Source organism: Trichosurus vulpecula, chromosome 1 (genome assembly GCF_011100635.1).
Source record: "Trichosurus vulpecula isolate mTriVul1 chromosome 1, mTriVul1.pri, whole genome shotgun sequence".
Lineage (NCBI taxonomy): Eukaryota > Metazoa > Chordata > Mammalia > Diprotodontia > Phalangeridae > Trichosurus > Trichosurus vulpecula.
In genome coordinates this window covers 551,795,206-551,814,075 of record NC_050573.1, presented here as the reverse complement: position 1 = coordinate 551,814,075, position 18,870 = coordinate 551,795,206, and the positions used below count along the sequence as shown (strand labels likewise).

The 18,870-nt window shown below is 37.6% G+C and overlaps 2 protein-coding genes across 2 annotated transcripts in view; one reads left to right on the top strand and one right to left on the bottom strand.

Annotated features, from left to right (window-relative positions):
- Positions 1 to 18,870, bottom strand: part of GPRC5B (G protein-coupled receptor class C group 5 member B) — a 102,439-nt gene that overhangs the window by 2,477 nt on the left and 81,092 nt on the right. The window lies entirely within an intron of this gene.
- The window catches only part of IQCK (IQ motif containing K), a 149,696-nt gene that overhangs the window by 83,119 nt on the left and 47,707 nt on the right, over positions 1 to 18,870 (top strand). Inside the window, exon 7 of the mRNA XM_036741681.1 lies at positions 4,864 to 4,948. Coding sequence (XP_036597576.1) covers positions 4,864 to 4,948 — 85 coding nt within the window. The remainder of the gene's footprint in view (positions 1 to 4,863; positions 4,949 to 18,870) is intronic.

The window sequence follows — 18,870 nt, the reverse complement described above, 5'->3', positions numbered from 1 at the left end:
CCCTTCATGGCTCTGCCTACATGGCTTTTCATTCAAACTGTCAAGTTTGTAGGCATGTCTTGTAAGACCACAATACCTGAAGGCTGTGGAGAGATCATATGGTGTGCAGTACATTATTTACTAAACACTATTATCTGGATACAGAAACTATTTCCAATTTTAGGATTGATAAAATGGTACTCTATTCTCTTGTTTAGGAGAATGATTCAGCTTGCTGCTGGGGTAATAACTGCTTGACAATCTCCAAGGGTGGAGATTAGTGAAAGGAAAAGGGAAGATCCCTTCTTCATATCTAAGATCTCTAATAGCTACTCTCTTCTCACTGCATGCACTGGAAAGCTGGAACTGAAAGATCCCTGTTATGGTATTCTAGTGATCAGTTATTACAATATCTGGAAAGACAAGTTTGGATAGGCTCTACTATACTTACAACAAATGTTTGGTTCATATAGCTCAGAATGCAACACAACAATAGAAAACCTCAGACATACTACACTGAGAAACAAGTCATGAATGAGTACAATGGTTATGCAGCATTTTTATTAGTGAATAATAAATGATAGGTGGAAAATGTTCATTTTAATTGTAAATATTCAAAGTGTAATTGTAAAAATAAAAACTTTGTAAAAGTTTGCAAGAGTAAGACTTTATTAATTGATTGTTGATTTGGGTTGTTGTAGAAGCTTATTTTTTTCCAGTTATTGATTTTCATCTTGGTTTTGATTAGAAGTTGGAAGGAAGCAATCTCACCTACTTAACTGTATACAAAATTGCATAGAATCAGGATCCTGAAAGAAGTTTTTTTTTCTTCTTTATTCTCTTTAAATAAGATTTTGAATGGAAATCCTTCACTTGATTTAGAGCTAGACAGGGAAGATTTAATCTAACGTCTCTGATTCTTTTCTAATACAATACATGTTTGCTATGGCACTTTTCCTCTAAAAACTATAGAAATAGACCAATCGATTCAGCTTTTACTAAGCATCAGCTGTATGCCCACAGGTGCTGAAAGATTTAAATAAATTAAAAATCAATCATGACCAGCTAGCTCAGTAGTGCTTTCACTCAAAAATCAAAGCCCATCTTTTTTGATATTATTGATTTTTCTAGTCAGTTCCTGTTTTAATTACATTTGGAAATGGTTTAAAGATGTGAAAGTGTTCAAAAATAGATTGATACCACTAAAATAGTTTTTGTAGAAGCATGCTCAGCAGTATTGTGAAATTGTATGACCATGCAAGTATTTTTGGTTTGGAACTGTCAGTTGTCATTAGAGTTATAGCTGCCCTCTGCCTTGATTGTGATGTATTCCCAACCCCCCCTACCCCCATTGCTTTCATTGTCAATGAATTACATTATCTATACTCTTTTTTATTTGACCTGAAGCCAGTTGCAAATGTTCCAAGGGACAAATCCAGAACTGGCATGACTTCTACTCCAAGCTGGCCTGCTGAAATGATGGATAGTTGTTAGTGGCTACTGTACTGTAGATTGAGTCCTTTCTATTTTGCCTGATTTACATCGGTCTTCCCTTATTTATTCTTAGTTCATAAACTAAATAGCTCTCCATTATTTAACCATGAAAGCAGTGTTGTCAATAGTGGGAGCTTCTAAAAGTCTTTTGCTTTGTCTTATGATGCAAGAGACTTCAGTGTTTTATTACTAGTGAAAGCACTTAGAAGTTCCCATTCTCTTTCTAATCATATAAAGTAATAATACTTTTGCCCTCTATGAATGATCAGATACCAAAAAACATTTTAAACAGGAAAACTGAAAGTCTCAGGAAAAAAGAACACTAACACATTCTCTTTATTTCAGACTCATTGTTCAATCTTAAATTTTTTTCTTGTTCATAGACTAGCTAATAGCAGAGTTAATAATGAATGGTTTCATATAGATAGCAGTTAGGGTTTTTTGTTTGTTTTTGAGAAGCAGAATGGTGAATGTAATTGGTGGGAGACAGGGAAGTGCTGACTTCAAATTCTGCCTCCCACATGTCATAGATTTAGAGCTGAAAGGGACCTTGGAGAACATCTTGTCCGATCCCTTCATTTTATAGGTGAGGAAATTGGTGCCTAGGGAGTTCAAATGATTTATCCAACATTATACTATTTATCAGCAAATGTATCCTCTATATTATCTCCCCCATTAGACTGTGAGCTCCTTGAAAACAGGGACTGTCTTTTACTTTTGTGTCCCCTGTGCTTAGCACACAGCAGTCATTTAATAAATGCTTGTCGACCGACTAATTGACTAGGAGAAATGAAATTTGAACCTAAGTACTTTCACTCCAAAGCCAGTGATTTTCCCACCACAGCATGCAAAACTAAAGGACAGACTGGATTTGGAGAGAAAAGACAAAGTCAAGGATGACTCCCAGTTCTAGGAGAATGACAGAAAAGGGGAAAGCATGAAAGAGAGATCTGACTTTGATACTCCAATAAGAGTCTTGTTTGTGTTTTAGTTTTAGACACAAAGGTCACGCAGGTACTAAGTGCTAGAATTGAATTGAGGTCTCCCAATTCCAAATCCAACAGTCTTCCCACTGTGCCCATTTGACTTTCGACGTGAAAGGATGTTTGCTATGCTTTGTGTGGCTGTCGATTTGACTCCAAAAAATTGAAATAGTCTTGAGGGTGTGAGCTGTACTCAGAGCCATCAACACTACCCTGTGAAGAAGTCATACACAGCGACTGCAGTTGGGGGAGAACCGACTGACTGTGATGGGGAGAACTAGCAAGAAGACGGCTCAGTGGGGACAGCGAGTCGTCAAATGGTATCTACTAGAGGTCAGCAGATGACATCCGCAGCCTGGCAGAGGAGCTAGAAATGGCAGTTTTAGGGGATAGCCAGATGTTCCAGCTGGGCCCAGCACTAGGAGTTATGCAGCCTAATATATGCTCTTTCCCAGTAGTTGTGGGGGAAACTGCGTCCCTCTGTGCACAAGATGGGATTTTTATTGTTATTTACCTTGCTATTCTGTTTAATTAAATATCTGTGTTTTAAGTTTTTAATGCATTATTTTTGGTATAACAAAAACACATTAACTTATGTTAAAATTAAAATTAAATTAAATGACAAAAAATGAAGCAGCAGCCTCGAATGTGGGATAGAGAGCATGGTTCTGAATAGATGCTAACTCAAAGTGTGCCTTTATCTTAGGTATAGCTTTCAGGGGCCCATATTTGAGGAGAACTCAGGCTGCATTGCCAAGAATATGGTCTTAATGAAGGAAAGCAAAGGCAGAGGAGGCAAGAGGAAAGCTAGGATCTTTTGTCCTTTTGGCTACTACTAGACTTCAGAAGGACCTCATACCACTTCCACCAAACTGATGTGTCTTCGCAGAGGTGGAGGAAAATATGCACAGTGCTAGGAGTGCATGGCAACATTTAAATGAGGAAAAAAGCTTTTAATAGATTGCTTCTGTTTTTCCTCTTTGGCTTGCTGTTCCCGCCCTCTCACTTCTCCGTCTCCCCATAATGGTCTGTTGAGTGAGCCTTCTTGTTTGTATATAGTTGGCTGTCTTTGTGAGTGGGTGGAAGTGGGAAAGGAAGAGGGAAGAATTAAGTATAGTAGATTATTTCAGATGTGGAGCACTTTTCTAAAAGAAGCAGAGAAATCCCATCATTCAGTCATTTTAAAATAATTTGACTAGTCATAGACGTCAGGGACTAGTAACACACACACACACACACACACACACACACACACAGCAGATAGCCTCTTCGATCATTCCTGTTTTTGATTTCTGTGATTCTAGAATGGACCAAATTCAATATGCAAATTACATATTCTTTAATTCTTAAAAAATTTTCAGTCAAAGTGAAGTGGAAAACAGTCACCTGCTCCAATGTGCACAGCCCAGGAATTGTCCATCTCTTTGACCAATTCAGCTGGGTTTTGGTTTGGTTTTGTTCTTTGGTCAAAGGCTGCTTTGTAACTAGGATGCAGTGAAATAACTTGCTTGTGTGTCTGTTGCAGCAGATCCCGTGTTTAATTGTATCTTCTGAATTCCATTTACTTTGGGAACTTGGATCACTTATTTCTCTCTCTCAGCCCTTGTGGATATGTGTCGTATTCATGAATGAAATTTAATATTTCAGATCTTAATTTAATACCTTATTAAATCAGATGTAGAATAGCATTTCAATGATGAATGCTCCTGTAAGTCTTTTATAACAAAACTCAAGAGAAAACTGTGATTTAAAAATATTTTATGGCTACCTAATGGTATAGTAGCTAAGATAAATACCCCCTTGTGAGTTAACACTATTAACTAAGACAGCATTTGAGATGCTTTATTGCTTATTAAAATGTGGAAATGGATCCTAACTTATAAATATGTAAGAATTTAAATCACTCCATCCAGAAAACATCCAAGCTATTATAATATAGACAGTTCTATTTTAGTATTGGCAGAAAAGAGACTGCCTACTTAATTAATTTTCCTTCAGTAGAAATTTAGAATGAGTTCAGAGTCCTTCTGGTTTCAGACTATCTAGAAAAGTCAATTTCATTTGATTATTGAATTTTATCCACATAGTATTGTGTAAATAGCCATTTTCTTGCTCAGCTAACAAAGCAAGGAAATAGAATTTTAGCTTCATTAATTCTCTAAAGGAAATTATATTTTCAGCTGTCTAATATGATATTGGTTTAAAAATGTCACAAAAATTCCACCTTTTGTTTTCGAGTTAAAAAACACACAACAGTGACATAAGCATAACAATTTTCTTTCAAAAATGGCATTGTTAGTTTCTAAGAAATGGATAAGGGCACTTAATGAGAATGACAATTACGCTGTCAAAGGTATTTCAGGAAATGAAGGATAAATGGGAATGTAACCATTTAATATTTTTTTAGTCCTAGGCCACCAATTCCTCTGTCTCTCTTGCTATCAGAAGAAGAAGCAACCCTCATCATCCAGTCATTCTGGAGGGGCTATCTGGTGAGACTAATGTGCAATTACCCTATTTGGTTTCATGTTGAATCTTTGTGACTCAGAAAGCACATGATAAAACTTTTAAATAAATTCTATAAACAGAGGATACTATAAATAACACCCAGACCTCTAGAGATCCTGGGTAGTAGCTGTAATTCTATATAAAAGAAATCTTTAAGAGTAATTCTGACTTTTTTTGAAATACGTTTTTATTTCATTTAAAGTACTTCTGAACTTACAGTTGAATCAATTGAAATGTGTAGCATGTGCTAAAATTAGTATAATAATAGTTTTCTACCTTGCAGGTTATTTTTTCAGATTAAAGGGTAAGTACTATCAATTTGCTATGTAAATGCTAGTTGCTATTCTGATCTTTTTAGAGAAGTAGCTGAACTCTGCTCTAGTCTGGCAGATGTTCATGAGACCAGTTCACAGATGAAAAGTCAATGTGGCATAAACCAGCATAGAGAAAGCCTCCGTGAATAGAAGTGGATATGGACAAATGTGGCTGTCCCACCACAGAACCGGTTGATAAGGATTTTCTTTCCTCTCTTGTCTTAGAGAGTGCATTCATACACACTGCATGGGGAAATCAAGTGGATGTGAATTCTAGTTCTAGCTCTAACCAGTAAATCATAGTAACATAGATTAGGCTAAGAGTAGTAGGAAGAAACCTTTAAGGTCATCTAGTCCAATTCCCTTATCTTATAGATGAAGAAGATGGGCCCCAGAGGTCAATGATTTGTCCTAGAGATAATAATAAGTAGCAGAGTGGGAGGCTTCAAGCCCAGGCCTTTGGTCTCCAAATGCAGCACTCTTTCTATAATCCCAGACAATGAAGATTTGCATCCTTGGTTTGAGGTACTCTGCAAGGTATTAGGGATACAGAGAAATATGAGACATGCTCCCTGGCCATGAAGAATTCACAGTATATTTGGAAAGAAGACATATATTGACACAAGGATGACTTAACAGCTTAAATAATAATTATGACTCAGGTCAGATAGCACCTTGATGTTTACAGGGTACGTATAAAGTAGATAGTACAAGTATCAAATGCATCCACATTTTACACAAGAAGAAACTGCAGTTTGGGCAAGTGATGTGACTTGTGCATGGATAAGTATCACTGTTTTATAGAGGATTCTGAGGCTCAGGCAATTCCCATCAGAAGTGGACTTGGAATAAAGGTCTGCTTTCTCCATTAAGCTACACAGCAGTGTGATTGTTAGGTGATGAGTGCTGTAAGAATTCAGAGTCACCACAACATAATAGTAGGTAGAAAGTCGGCCTGAGAACCCTGGATTTAAGGCTCACTTCTGACACATACTGGCCATGCGACCCTGGACATGTCACTTAACCTCTTGGTGCTCCAAGTGACTCTCCAAGACTAGAAATTGTAAAACAAGTGCCCACCTGTATAGCTAGAGGAGTTTTCTATACCAGCACAATTGTAGATCAGGTCTGGGAGGGAAAAAAAAGAATCTAGAGAAGGGATTGTTTCCTGGGTGTTGGGGTAGACAGGAAAGTTTCACTGGACAAGTGGTACCACAGGCAAGCTTTTGAACGAAGAGGATTTAGATAAATGAAAAAGGTGGGAGGGGGTGGGTGGTCCTGACAGCAGACTTATTAGCAGGAAAGGAAAGTGACATGATCAGAATGGCACAAACACAGTGGGATCTGAGGGGCACAATCAGTAGGACAATTTGTCTGGACTAGAAAATTTATGTAGGGGAGCTGGGGGAGACGTTGTTGGAGGTATGGTTTGGAGACCCAAATGTGGTCTTGAATGCCAGACTTTTGGAATTTAGACTTTATCCTTTAGTTATTGGGCAGGGTAGGTCCCTGGTTTGTACATTCTCTCCCCATCACCCCCTATGTAAAATGTGGTTTAGAGAGCAGTTATATCAAGGCACTTTGCAAAGACATGGAAGATTGTTCAGCAGTAGTGGTGTTTTGCCTTTTTCTTCTTATTTCTAGTAGAGGTTTTGTGGGTTTTTTTTAAGTTTTTAATTTTATTTTACCAAAACACAAATACAAAATAGAGAAAAGAAACAAAAACATATCATAAACTTAAATATAAAGTAAGAAAGAAAAAAGAGCATGTCATGTGCATAGCAGAACATAGGAGAGGATTCAAAATATGTAACAATAAATTTTTATTTCTAGAAAGCCCGTATGATAAATAATACAGCTTGTGTCAGTCTTTGGTGTGTAACTTATGTTTCTCTTGATTCTTGTATGTCGAATCTTCTATTAAGTTGAGGATTTTTTTAACAAAGTCTTGAAAGTCTGAGGATTTGTCAAATGTCCATTTTTTTTTCTTTCAAGATAATACTGAAATTTGAAGGGTATGATATTTTCGGCCGGAGCCCCAGGTCTTTTGCTCTTCAATATATTGTATTCTAAGACCTGCGGTCCTTTAATGTCTCTGCTGCTAGGTCTTGAGGTTTTATGTTTTTAAGGTACTTTTCCAAGTATAGAAACACTCTTCTTTTTGGCCTGATACAAGTAATTTTCAGTTATCCGTAACAGTGACTTTACACCAACCAGTTGCTTAACCTTTCCATTCTTCTAGACTTTCAGAGATTACTTGAGAGCATCAGATTGCTTTTGCATCCAGAAACCCAGTGTCCTAACTTGTCTGGTATGAAACCATTTAAACCAATTGCAAAGTATATTTTAACAGAAATATCGCAGTATGTGAAAGGCTATTTTGAGTGAATGTTTCATTGCAGCTCTGATTTTATAACTAGTATTGTAAGTGTATTCTAGATATTTGTTGCTAGACATTTGTACATAATGGACTTAGACATGTGCTTCCTCCTTCTATCCAGGTACTAAACTAGCTGCTGGAAACCCAGATTGCCTTAATATATCAATTTTTATGTTCCCATCTATTTATAGCATATGAATGAGATCTGTTCCTTTAAAACCTTTTCAGTAGTGTGATGTGCGTTTATCACACTTCACTGCATCCAAGGCTTAGTGGTCTCTAATGAGGAGAAACTTAAAATGAAGGATGCTCATTCTCTAAGGTAATTTGGAATTAGGCTAAAAAAATCACTAAAATATCCATTACCCTTTGACCCAGATATCCGACTGGGTCCTTAAAGATAGAAAAGCCATGAAGTAAAGAGGTATTTAGAGTAGCACCTTTGTAGTGGCAGATGTCCATTGATTGGGGAAAGGCAAAACCAATTGTGGTTCATGAATATAAGAGAATATCACTACTCTTGAAGGAATAATGAATGTGAAGAATATCGAAGAGGCCTTTTCTGCATGTGGAGCCCTCCTGCTGCTGCTCCTCTGGATTACCCTCCATCTACTCTGTCTATATCTTGCAGTATCTCTAGCTGTTCACATATTGGCCTCCCCATTAGAATGGAAGCTCCTTGAGGATAGGAACTCTTTTTGCCTTTTTTTGTTTTGTTTACCTGATACTTAGCCCAGTCCTTGGCACAAAATAAGTCCTTAATAAATGCTTTTTGACTAACTTACTGATACACTTACTAACTGTATCAGTATACTGATGTACTTTGAGTAATTTACTGATGTAAGTAGAATTAGGAAAATAATGTGTATGTTTGTGTACATATGCATATGCACATACACACATACATGCACATGTACATATAATACCCGCATATACATACACACATACACATACACACACACACACATATATGAATGATATCAATTGGATGGAAGTGGCCAGAGCCGAGCAAAGCGGGCTAGAGACAGGTGAGTCCGGAATCAAACAGAAGTTTAATTTCAAAGTGAGGGACTCGTGTGTCAGAGCCCTGCCCCTAGAGGGGGGCCCAAGGCAGTGTGGGGAGATCTCAGTACTTATACCTATGGCTGCACAGTGAGCAGTAGCCCTGACAATGAAGGGTAACAGCAACAGTGTGACAAGTTTGATTGATAGCAGGGCTTCATGACCAGAAACAAGTCTGGGATTCTTCTGTGGCTGAGATCATCCAGAAGGTGAGCGCAAAGGATTGTTGTTATGCCAAGCTCAGGGCACAGCCTGCTCGCCAGGCCTTACCTCTGGAAAACACAGCGTCTCCTAATACTTTGACAGTAGTAACTATAACAATGTGAAAAGAAAGAATGAGAACTAACATGAAAGCTAAAGTGAATACTGTGTAATTGTAATGAAGAAGAGATGAGAAAAAGCAGCTTCCTCCTTTCTTTGCAGAGGTGGGTGACTTAACGGGGAACTTTGCATATACTGACATACTTGGTTCTTATTGCTGAACTGCTTTTCTCCTCTTTATTTTTTTTACAAGAGATGATATGGAAGCGGTATGGAAGGTGATATTAAAACAAAAGATATTAGTAAATGTATTTAAAAATAGATGAAGGGAACTAACCTAATAATTGGCATGGAAAACAATGCCTCTATATTAAGTTCAAAGGGGCAGCTAGGAGGCACAGTAGATAGAGTGCTGGGCCTGGTGTCAGGAAGACTCAACTTCCTGAATTCAAATTGAGCTGAAGACACTTACTAGCCATGTGACCCTGGGCAAGTCACTTAACCCTGTCTGCCTCAGTTGCTTCATCTGTAAAATGAGCTGGAGAAGGAAATTGCAAAACCATTCGAGTATCTGCCAAGAAAACCCCCAATGTGGTCAAGAAGAGTCTGACATGACTGAAAAGTGACTGAACAACAACAAATATTAAATTCAGATATGATTTTCATGATGCTCAGGGGTTTGAAATTCCAAGGAAGAGGAGAAATAAATCCATTGAATGTAGATTTCCAGTTACAAATGCCTTTGAAAATTTATTTTCTTTTTGTTTCTCCTTGCTTTTCCTTCTCCGTGACCTAAGTGTGGACACTCATAATGAGATTAATTAGGATCAATGATTTTTCCCACCTCTCCACTCTGAGTTGTGAATATCAGAGAACTACTGATTTCCATTAAGTTTCATATGTTGACTTTCCAACACCATCTTACCTAATCAGCTCTTGCCAATTGGTCTAAAAGATGATGTCTTTGTTGAAGTATCAAAATTGAAAAGATCAATGTTTGACATTAATTAAACAACTCACCCAAGGGTTGGTAGGTGTTCAATATACTTTGCTCATTGAAAGACTAACTAGGAGATGTGGAGCACACTATAGAGTAGTAAAAATGCACGAAGCTAATTCGCCTATTTGGGGCTCACAGACTGAACCAGGAGTGGACATTTTTATTGTAACAGCTCAGAGGAAGCACTCCAGTTTTTCTGGGGTCTTCCAGACCAAGAATGATTCAGGTTCCAACTAGTGGTAAGTGATCCGGGCAAACTATGTATTTCATACAGGGCCACTTGCCAGGCTAGGACTCTGGGGCAGGAAGTATTCTCTTGGTCGGGCCCCACCTTGATTCCTTGAATTCTTGGTCTCAGCTTACATTATTATCTGGTGAGGAACCCTGTATGAACACATTGACTTTCAAACTGACTTAAATTTTTTTTGAGTTTTAAGGTGACAGAGGACTAGGACTAGGGTTGGAGCTCTAGGACCCAGCTAGTCACTTGTGTGTTATATTGGCATATGCACTGAATGGGGAGTGAGAGACATGGGGTCCAAATCTCAGCTCTGCTGCTTAACCCAAACAGTTGTTGTGAGGAACAAATGAGATGATGTATGTAAAGTTCTCTTTGCAGACCTTACACATATATATGTATGTATGTATGTGTATATATATATATATATATATTAGCTATTATTATTGTCTAAGTGACCTTATGAAAGTCATTATGTCTTACTGGTGTCCAGCGTCCTAGTCTGTAAAGTGAGAGATTTACCCTATTTACACTCTGAGGTCCTCTGAGTTCCCTTCTTATTCAGGGATTCTCTACTTTGTACCTCAAGGTCACAGATTAATAAGGCTTACACTTTTTTTGTTTAGATATCTGCTTTATCTGTACACGAGGGGATAGCATCACCTTTATTTTGCTTTTGTAAAAATGATAATCTCCACTGGATCTAAATAAAGCATCAATGGTTTTATAGCAGCATTAGAATAATGCATTTTTGTGTAGGCTAGGGTTTGAGAGAGAGAAAACTTTGAGGCTAAGAATGCTGAATTGTTTCTTTTGAATACATCAACCTTTTACCCATTTGTGAAAAGAACTTTCATGTTGTGCTTTAATTAGTTGGAGCATTATTAATTAGGTGTGTATTTGGAGAGAGATGACAGCTCATTTCTAGTCAGAGGTGTTGGTTTAGCACATTTTATACCATCCCTAGAAGAACTACAGAATTATTCCTCGCCTTTCATGCCAGGGAAAACCCATGGGTTTTCAATTAAGCCTAGGGCTTAATTTCACAGGATTCGGATTTTCCTTTTTTCAGCACCATAAACAGCTAAGGAAAAAACAATATTAAAAAGTGTTTGGTTGTAGCTAGCAATTCATCCTTGCTTTTCTATTTTTTCTAACCTATTGTTTTGCTGCCTTGATGTTGTCAGTGTTCTTTCAGTTCTGCTTTTTTTCCAGCAATTTTTCCCCTTATTTACATTGCAACTTTGTTTGGGTTTACTTGTAACGCTATTCTGAGAGTGTTTGAATTTCCTTTTGCTGTTATTATGAAAAGCAGCTGATAAACTAAATTAGAGAAAGCTGTCTTCAGAGCTGGGAAGGCCTGGTTAAGTGCTACTGCCTTTGTGACCCAGGCAGGGTAAGTGATGTGACCTCTTAGAGACCCAGACCCATGGACTTCTTGCATCAATGAAATTGAAGGTCTGGACAAAAGAGAATAACACTAATAACTCGCATTTACACTCTGTACCACTAAGGTTTACAAGACGCTTTGTTCATAATAACTCTATGAGTTAAACAGGTTTTGTTGTCCCCATTTTAAACAGGAGTCAAACGTGGATGACTCGCCCAGGATCTTCTACAGCTAGCCCTGAGCCAAGTCTCCTTCCTGGAAGTTGTGTTCTTTCCACTACATCAGGCTGTTTATCTTTAGCTGCAAATCCCTAAAAATATCCTCTCGCTGTGGTCTAGCAATTAGAAGGCTGGACCGACCTGGAGTTAAGACCTGAGTTTGAATCCTACGTCAGCTTGAGCAACTACTTAATCTCTCTGAAAGTCGGTTTCTTCATCTGTAAAATGAAAATGAGAGTTCCTTTCGTGGAGGGCTCTTGTGAGGATCCACTGAGATAGATGTAATATGTGTAAAATGCTCTGTAATCCTTAAGGCATTATATAAATAGGAGGCAGTGCTATTTCCTAACCAGAACCATGATGTTTACCTTCCTCATTTCCTTCCTTAGCTTTAGGCTCATGGTGTAATAGCAATGTAGATTTGAAGATCTTTCCCACCCATTAACAGACCATGTGACCTGCTTAAGTCACATGTGGCAGGAGGAGCTTCCTGATAGGAAAAGGGAAATGTGTCAGAGGAAATTGAGTGAGAGAACAGACGTGTGGTGGCTGTGAGTTTGTTGGTAGCAAGGCCCCAGCAGGGGGCAGGAAGGTTATGGGATGGAGTGGTTCTCTGAATTCTTTGCTGCTGTGAAGGATTGTGCCTATAGGTTTTAGGATCTGGTTCTCTGGTGTCTGAATCAATGGTTTACTTCTGCCTTCTGTATGGAGAGTCTCTTATATTTTGCGATACAGAATCACATAGGTATTTTGACAATTATCGTCTATATTGTGGTTATTGCCTTGCTAATACACATAGGGACGGAGATTCTATCTTGAGAATGTTTATCATGTGGGAGAGGGAGTAGATATTATGTATAATTACAAGGGTGGAACTGGGAATTGGTAGAATAGGTAGAAGTTACAGAGAGTCTCATTTGGCTTTATAATAAGGAGGAACATTTTAACACTACCTCGGAAAACAGACTTCACCCTCCTAAGGGACACTGGCCATATTCTTGAGGTAATCTAGGGGAGGCGGGATAGGTATGCTGGAGCAGGAGGAGGAGAAGGAGAAGGAGATGTGAATTTTCCCAATGACATCTGCAAAGCTACTGCTGTAGGTACCTCAATTATGGCTAGAATATAACTGTCCTGAAGGGCCAGTATTGGCTCAGAAAGGAGAAACATGGGAGCTTGCAGAATAGAAGGAAGGAGTGCAATGGGAAAATGTTAAGGAATAAGGATAGATGTGATTGTGTTTGAGACAAGCCCCATGATTGGCTATCATCAGGAGGTTGAAATGTGATCAATCTTCCTACCTACTGATTAATTAATCACTTACCTCTTTGGTAAGTGGACACAGCTTCAACTTTGAAGAGGTTTTCCTCAATTCAATTAATTTTATCTCAACAAATATTTATTAAGTACCTACTATGTGCCAGGTATAAAACACTATCACAATCATTCTCCATGGATATGAAGACCAGGTGAGGAAAGGTTCTTTGAATACATGACCTCTATCTTGGAGACTACTGCACTTCACATAGTTCGAATAGTCATCCATCTCTACAGTATGATGTGACATCATACTGGCTTTTTCTCCTGAACTAAGTGAATGGTATTTGTATGCTGAATTAAAATGAGCTTGTCAACCCCTTAATGTTGCTTTCCTTACTAAAGCAGATCAAAAGAACCTGTACTTTTGCAGCGTGCTGGTAGCATTCTTGTTGTTGGGCTTGTGTTGGTCTTTTACCCCCACAACAGCTGCTAGCCGGATTGTTGAAACAGGGGCATGGATGGACCACTGTGTCTAAGACATCTCCCCCATTGACCTGCCACACTGCTTGAAATTCACTCTAGTAGAGTCAGATAATCTCAAAGTTGGACATAATCACAGGGATAATTTATTGTAACTCATACCTCAGTAAGAAACTACCTCTATGATGTCTTTCATAAGCAGTCATCCATTTTCTGTCTTTAGTTATGGCTGGCTCACCACTTTGTAAAGTAGCTCATTCAACTATTAGGCACTTTGACCATTCCCTTGTATATAGGCATTGTGCCTCCGTGGGCACTATTTTTTTAAAAGACATTTTTATTGATATCTTTTGGTTTTCATATCATCTTCATTTCTAAATATATCCCTCCTCTCAGACAGTCATCTCTTGTTAAAAAAAAAAAGTTCTGGAAAACTAATCAATGCACCTACCACATTCACAGTTTCTATGCATTTTAAACTAATTGACTTGCTTTATTTAAAACTGAAAGATATGTAAGCAAACTACCATAATATTGAAAGGTCATTTGTCACCAAAGAAACGTCCACTCTGGTCAGTTTCAATTCAGTTTAAATATATATATATTAGGGTCTAATATTATTGATTGGAGAAAATACAGAAAATCCCCAAATAACCTTAAGCTATCTAACTGTAATCTTTAATTAATTGGAATCAATTCACTTTATGGGGAGGAAGGGAGTGTGGAATGAAGTCTGGGATAATAAGACAAGCTCTTATCAGATGTTTAATTTTAAAATTTCGGTAGAGATTTGGTATCTGCCACCTTCTGGATTTAACTCTATAGTACAATGATCACCGATATTAAAAAAGTGACCTTAAATTGTATAACATCATATAACTCTGTTAAAGTAGAAAAACATAATACAGTTTAGAAAGATGTTCTAAAACAATTGAAAAGAAAGGTTTTATCCTGGTTTATCCTCAGTTATTTGGAAAATTCAATTAATCAGATCTTCTGTTCTCCCCACCCTGGTTTCCCAAATGCTGCAGGTAATCTTACTACTCTATCCTTTACTATTCAATTATCAAGAAGTTCTACAAAAGCATATAACAAAGAAGTTGAACTCATGGCATGGGCCCTATTTTAAAGGCAACTGTGTTACCTAGGAGGGACAACGTTAAATTATGAACAAGAATTTATTCATTAGTAAAGAGGAGGCCCAGAAGGAATGGGCCATAGGCCGAATAAGTTTTTATGGGATGGAGAAAGAAAGAAAACGTTTTACATATGAAGTACTTCCTTTAGGTTCTTGTAGGGCGAGGGTACTGGCCAGCAATGGGGTAATTTAGAGCTAAGAGGAGCCCAGATAGCAATGATTGTAAATGAGGATGGTGGTGGTGTGAAAGAGGATCAGCTCTAGATAAATTCCAGTCTCCAGTTTTGTCTAGATAGGAAGTAGGGTAATGGGTATATAATTAATGGCAGACTTAAGGTACTATGTCTAATTGAAAGATTATGTATAAGCTAAGCTCCCTTTCATCACCTTGAAAGAGCAAGAAATATGCTAACGAAGGAAAGTAAGAGCAATGTCAAAAATAGAGGATAGAAATTAGTCACAAATAACATCACTGAAAAGCCAGTGTGGAAATTGGAAAAAAATGAATGAACGAATATTCACAAAAAGAATGAAATATTATAAATACTAGAGGGAAAATAAAGTAAAAACCATAGTAGAGAGGCAGAACACTAACAGTAAGAACCCAACCTCCAAACCACTGACTGAGTAAATGTTAGAAAGTTGATTAAGGGAAAAAATAGAATAGAAATGAAAACTCTTAATTCAAAGAGACAAAAATGAATAATTTAGGACAAACAATGGAGAATCTCAAACCTAGTGAATTCTTTGAAAAAAAGAGATAAGTGGATTTAGCCTTCAAAAATCCTGAGACAGAATAGACAATATCAGAACAAAATAAAGTGACAAGATTGGGATAATAGTAAAAATCTCTGCAAGCCAAAGCAACTGACCTTCAGCATAAACTGTGATGAGATACTCTGAGAACTGTCTCCAGGGACAATATAGGATGAGCGTCCTGAGGACCATACTTCAAGAAATCCCACAAAAAATGAGGGCAGACTACAGACTTAGAATCTGCTTCTCATCGACAGAAAGGAACTCCAAGTTTAACTCACACAGAAATATGATCAAATAAGTGGAGATAGATAAATAGATGACAGAGTATTTAAAAAAAAAACATTGTCTGCCAAGTTCTGTGCTAAGCTCTAGGTATACAAAGAAAGGCAAGACCAAAAACAAATCCCCAAAAAACCCTAGTCCCTGCACTCAGGGAGCCTATAGTATAATAGGGGAGACAAAATACAAAGAATGATGTACCCACAGGATACATACGAGAAAAACTGGAGATAACAATGGGGAGACACTAACATTGAGGGGGATAGGAAAAGACTCAGAAGGTAAAATTTAAGCTGGGACATGAAAGAAGCCAAGAGCCATCAAGAACAAGTCTGTGGACTGTAAGCACCTTTATGACAGGAGCTGTCCTGTTTTTTGTCCTGCATCTTCAGAGCGTAGCACACTTAATATAGATTTAGATGGGGAAGAGACCTTGGAAGTTATGGAATCTACCCCCTTCCTTTAAATATGAGGTAATTGAATCTCAATGAGATTGAGTAACTTATACAAGGTCATAGTAGGTGTTTAGAAAAGACCAAGCAAGATACATTCCTTAAGGACAGGCGTGGCTATTGTTATTTTTTGAACTCTCACTTTTCTTGAGAAGCTTAAGTGAGGTTAAGAAGGGTGAATTCTTTCTAGAACTTTGGGTTCAAGTCTTGCTTCCCACACATATTGACCCTGGGTAAGTCACTTAACCTTTTCTATCCCCAGGCAACTCTAAAATTTTGAGTTTTGCAGAGAAGGTGCCACTTTTATAGAGGGTGCTTTCTTTCCAAGGTGTTCGATATCGATGAAATCACAGTTCCAGCCCCTAATCATATCCCATACTTTGGGCATCATTAAGAGAACAAAGAATATTTATGGATAAATCTCATGAAGGGAGAATAGGAGTCATTCTAAAGTTTGAAAGGAATGAAAGGTGGAAAGGAGTAGTGTAAACTTGGTGAGGGAGGGGCCCATTGAGGTTAATTGGTCCAACCCCCCATATTTAGCAGGGGTGTGTGGGAATGAGGACTGAGGTTCAGGTAGTGTTATAGAGGGCTACAGGGGGTAAATACCCTGGATTTGGCCCGGATCCTCGCATTTTGGATCTAGATATCTCTTGAAAATGCCATATTGCTTCATTTGTGAATTAACATTTCTGGGACTGGGGATTCGCAAAATGGAAGTAGAGAAAGGAAGAGTGTGGAGGTTCCAGAACCACAGTTATATTTAGGTTGAGTAAGAGGCTGTAAAAGGATGGGAAAAATAGAGGAGACAGAGACAGAAAGAAGTCCAGAGTGTCAGTCAATTAAGATTTATTTTATTTATTAATGTAGTCTGCTATATGCCAGACATTGTGCCAAGCATGGGAGATATACAGAGAAAGGCAGAAGACAGTCCCCACTTTCAAGGAGCTCAGGGTCTAATGGGGGAGACACAGTGCAAATCACTATGTACTAACCAAGTTATATGAAGAATAAATTCAAGCTAATCAGCAGAATTTCAGAGAAGTAGGTCAGCTTTGAAAGTGACATGCTGGATTTATTATATAGTTTAAAAGAGAAGCAAAAACTGTACAAAATAGAGATTTGCAGTGTACAACCCTTTTTCCCCCATCTCACTATGTGCCAGGTACTGTAGAGGCTGGGGGCAAAAATGAAAAATAAAACATTCCCTATTTGTAAGGATCTTATGTTCTAACAAGGGAAACATATATCAATACACATGGAATAAATATTTTAAAGTACAAAAAAGTAAAAAATAATTTGTGGTATGTAAATGGAATGGAATGTTATTCTGCTATTAAGAATGATAAGTATGCAGCATTCAGAGAAAGATGAGAAGCCAGCTCTAAACATGTTCAGAGTGAAAAATATAGAACCAGAAGGACAATCTACATGATGACTATAATCATGTAAATGTAAATAGTGCCAACATTCAAAGACAACAGATCAGATCAAATACAGGAGTCAATATTGGTTCTAGATGGCCAAGCTTAAAATACATGTCCTTCTTTTCTTCTACGAGTGGCAGACTATAGGAACAGAAAGTCCATGTGCTCTCAATTAAAATCAGTGTAGTAGATGTTTTATTAAACTTTAAGAGAAGAGGCCGAGGGGAAGGGAATTATTGGGAAGTAATTGTTGGGTCAAAACAAACATTAACTAAAAACAATGGCATGGTCCATTCAGTTTTTTTTTATTTTTTTCTTTCAAAACATTAGACTCATTACAATATATGTGTGTGTATGTATTAGGGTTTTCAAACATTTCTTCTATTTTTATGAAAAACTTTTTGAAAGAAAATTTGAAAGAAAATTCAAACATTTCTTCTATTTTTATAAAAAATTTTTGAGAGAGGATTATAAAACTTTTCAGAAAATGTGTTATTGAGTTGGCTACATTTACTTATATATTAAAAATAAATTGAAATTTAAAACATCCATTATTTTCTGCCCTGCAGTCTGCTAATATTGATTTCTAAACTAAAACTGGCTTGTGTTCAAATGATAGCCTGCATTGTGAGGAAGCTGGTTATTACTTTGCTTTTACTTCTTCTATTACATTTTGAAAGACAAGAAATAACATGCTGCAAGCAGCTCTTGAATGTGAACAACTGTTTGATTTCATAAGCAGAAAGCCTAACTACTTTTACAGTATGTATTAGTCTGGCTTCATTAGAAAACTAGCGTTTGTTTCTTCAGGTTTTAAATGTCACGGCTTGAAATGCCAGCACTTTTCGTGTGCGAGCCTCTGGGTGAGGAAGGATGGTGGGTGTTTTGGTTTATTTTGATTTGATTTAGCTTTGTTTTTGTTCTAACAACACTTTCCTCTTTTGCTGAGATGGACTATGTGGTTAGGTAGATGAGTAGTCTCATAAAGCTACATTACAGGAAGGCCAGAACCATGAACTGAGCCGTCAGCAGGAAGAACCAACATTCAAACATTGATGGGGAGAAAAAAACCCAACAACAACAAAAAGGACTTTCAGATAAAACCAAGACAAGTTTCCTATTTCCTTTAAACTAATTTTTCTTCTTGAATTTAGAGGCAGCATGATTTGGGAAAAGAGTGCTGGACTTCGAATCAGGGAGAACTAGGTTTAAGTTTCACCTCTAATACTTACTGTGTGACCTTGGACA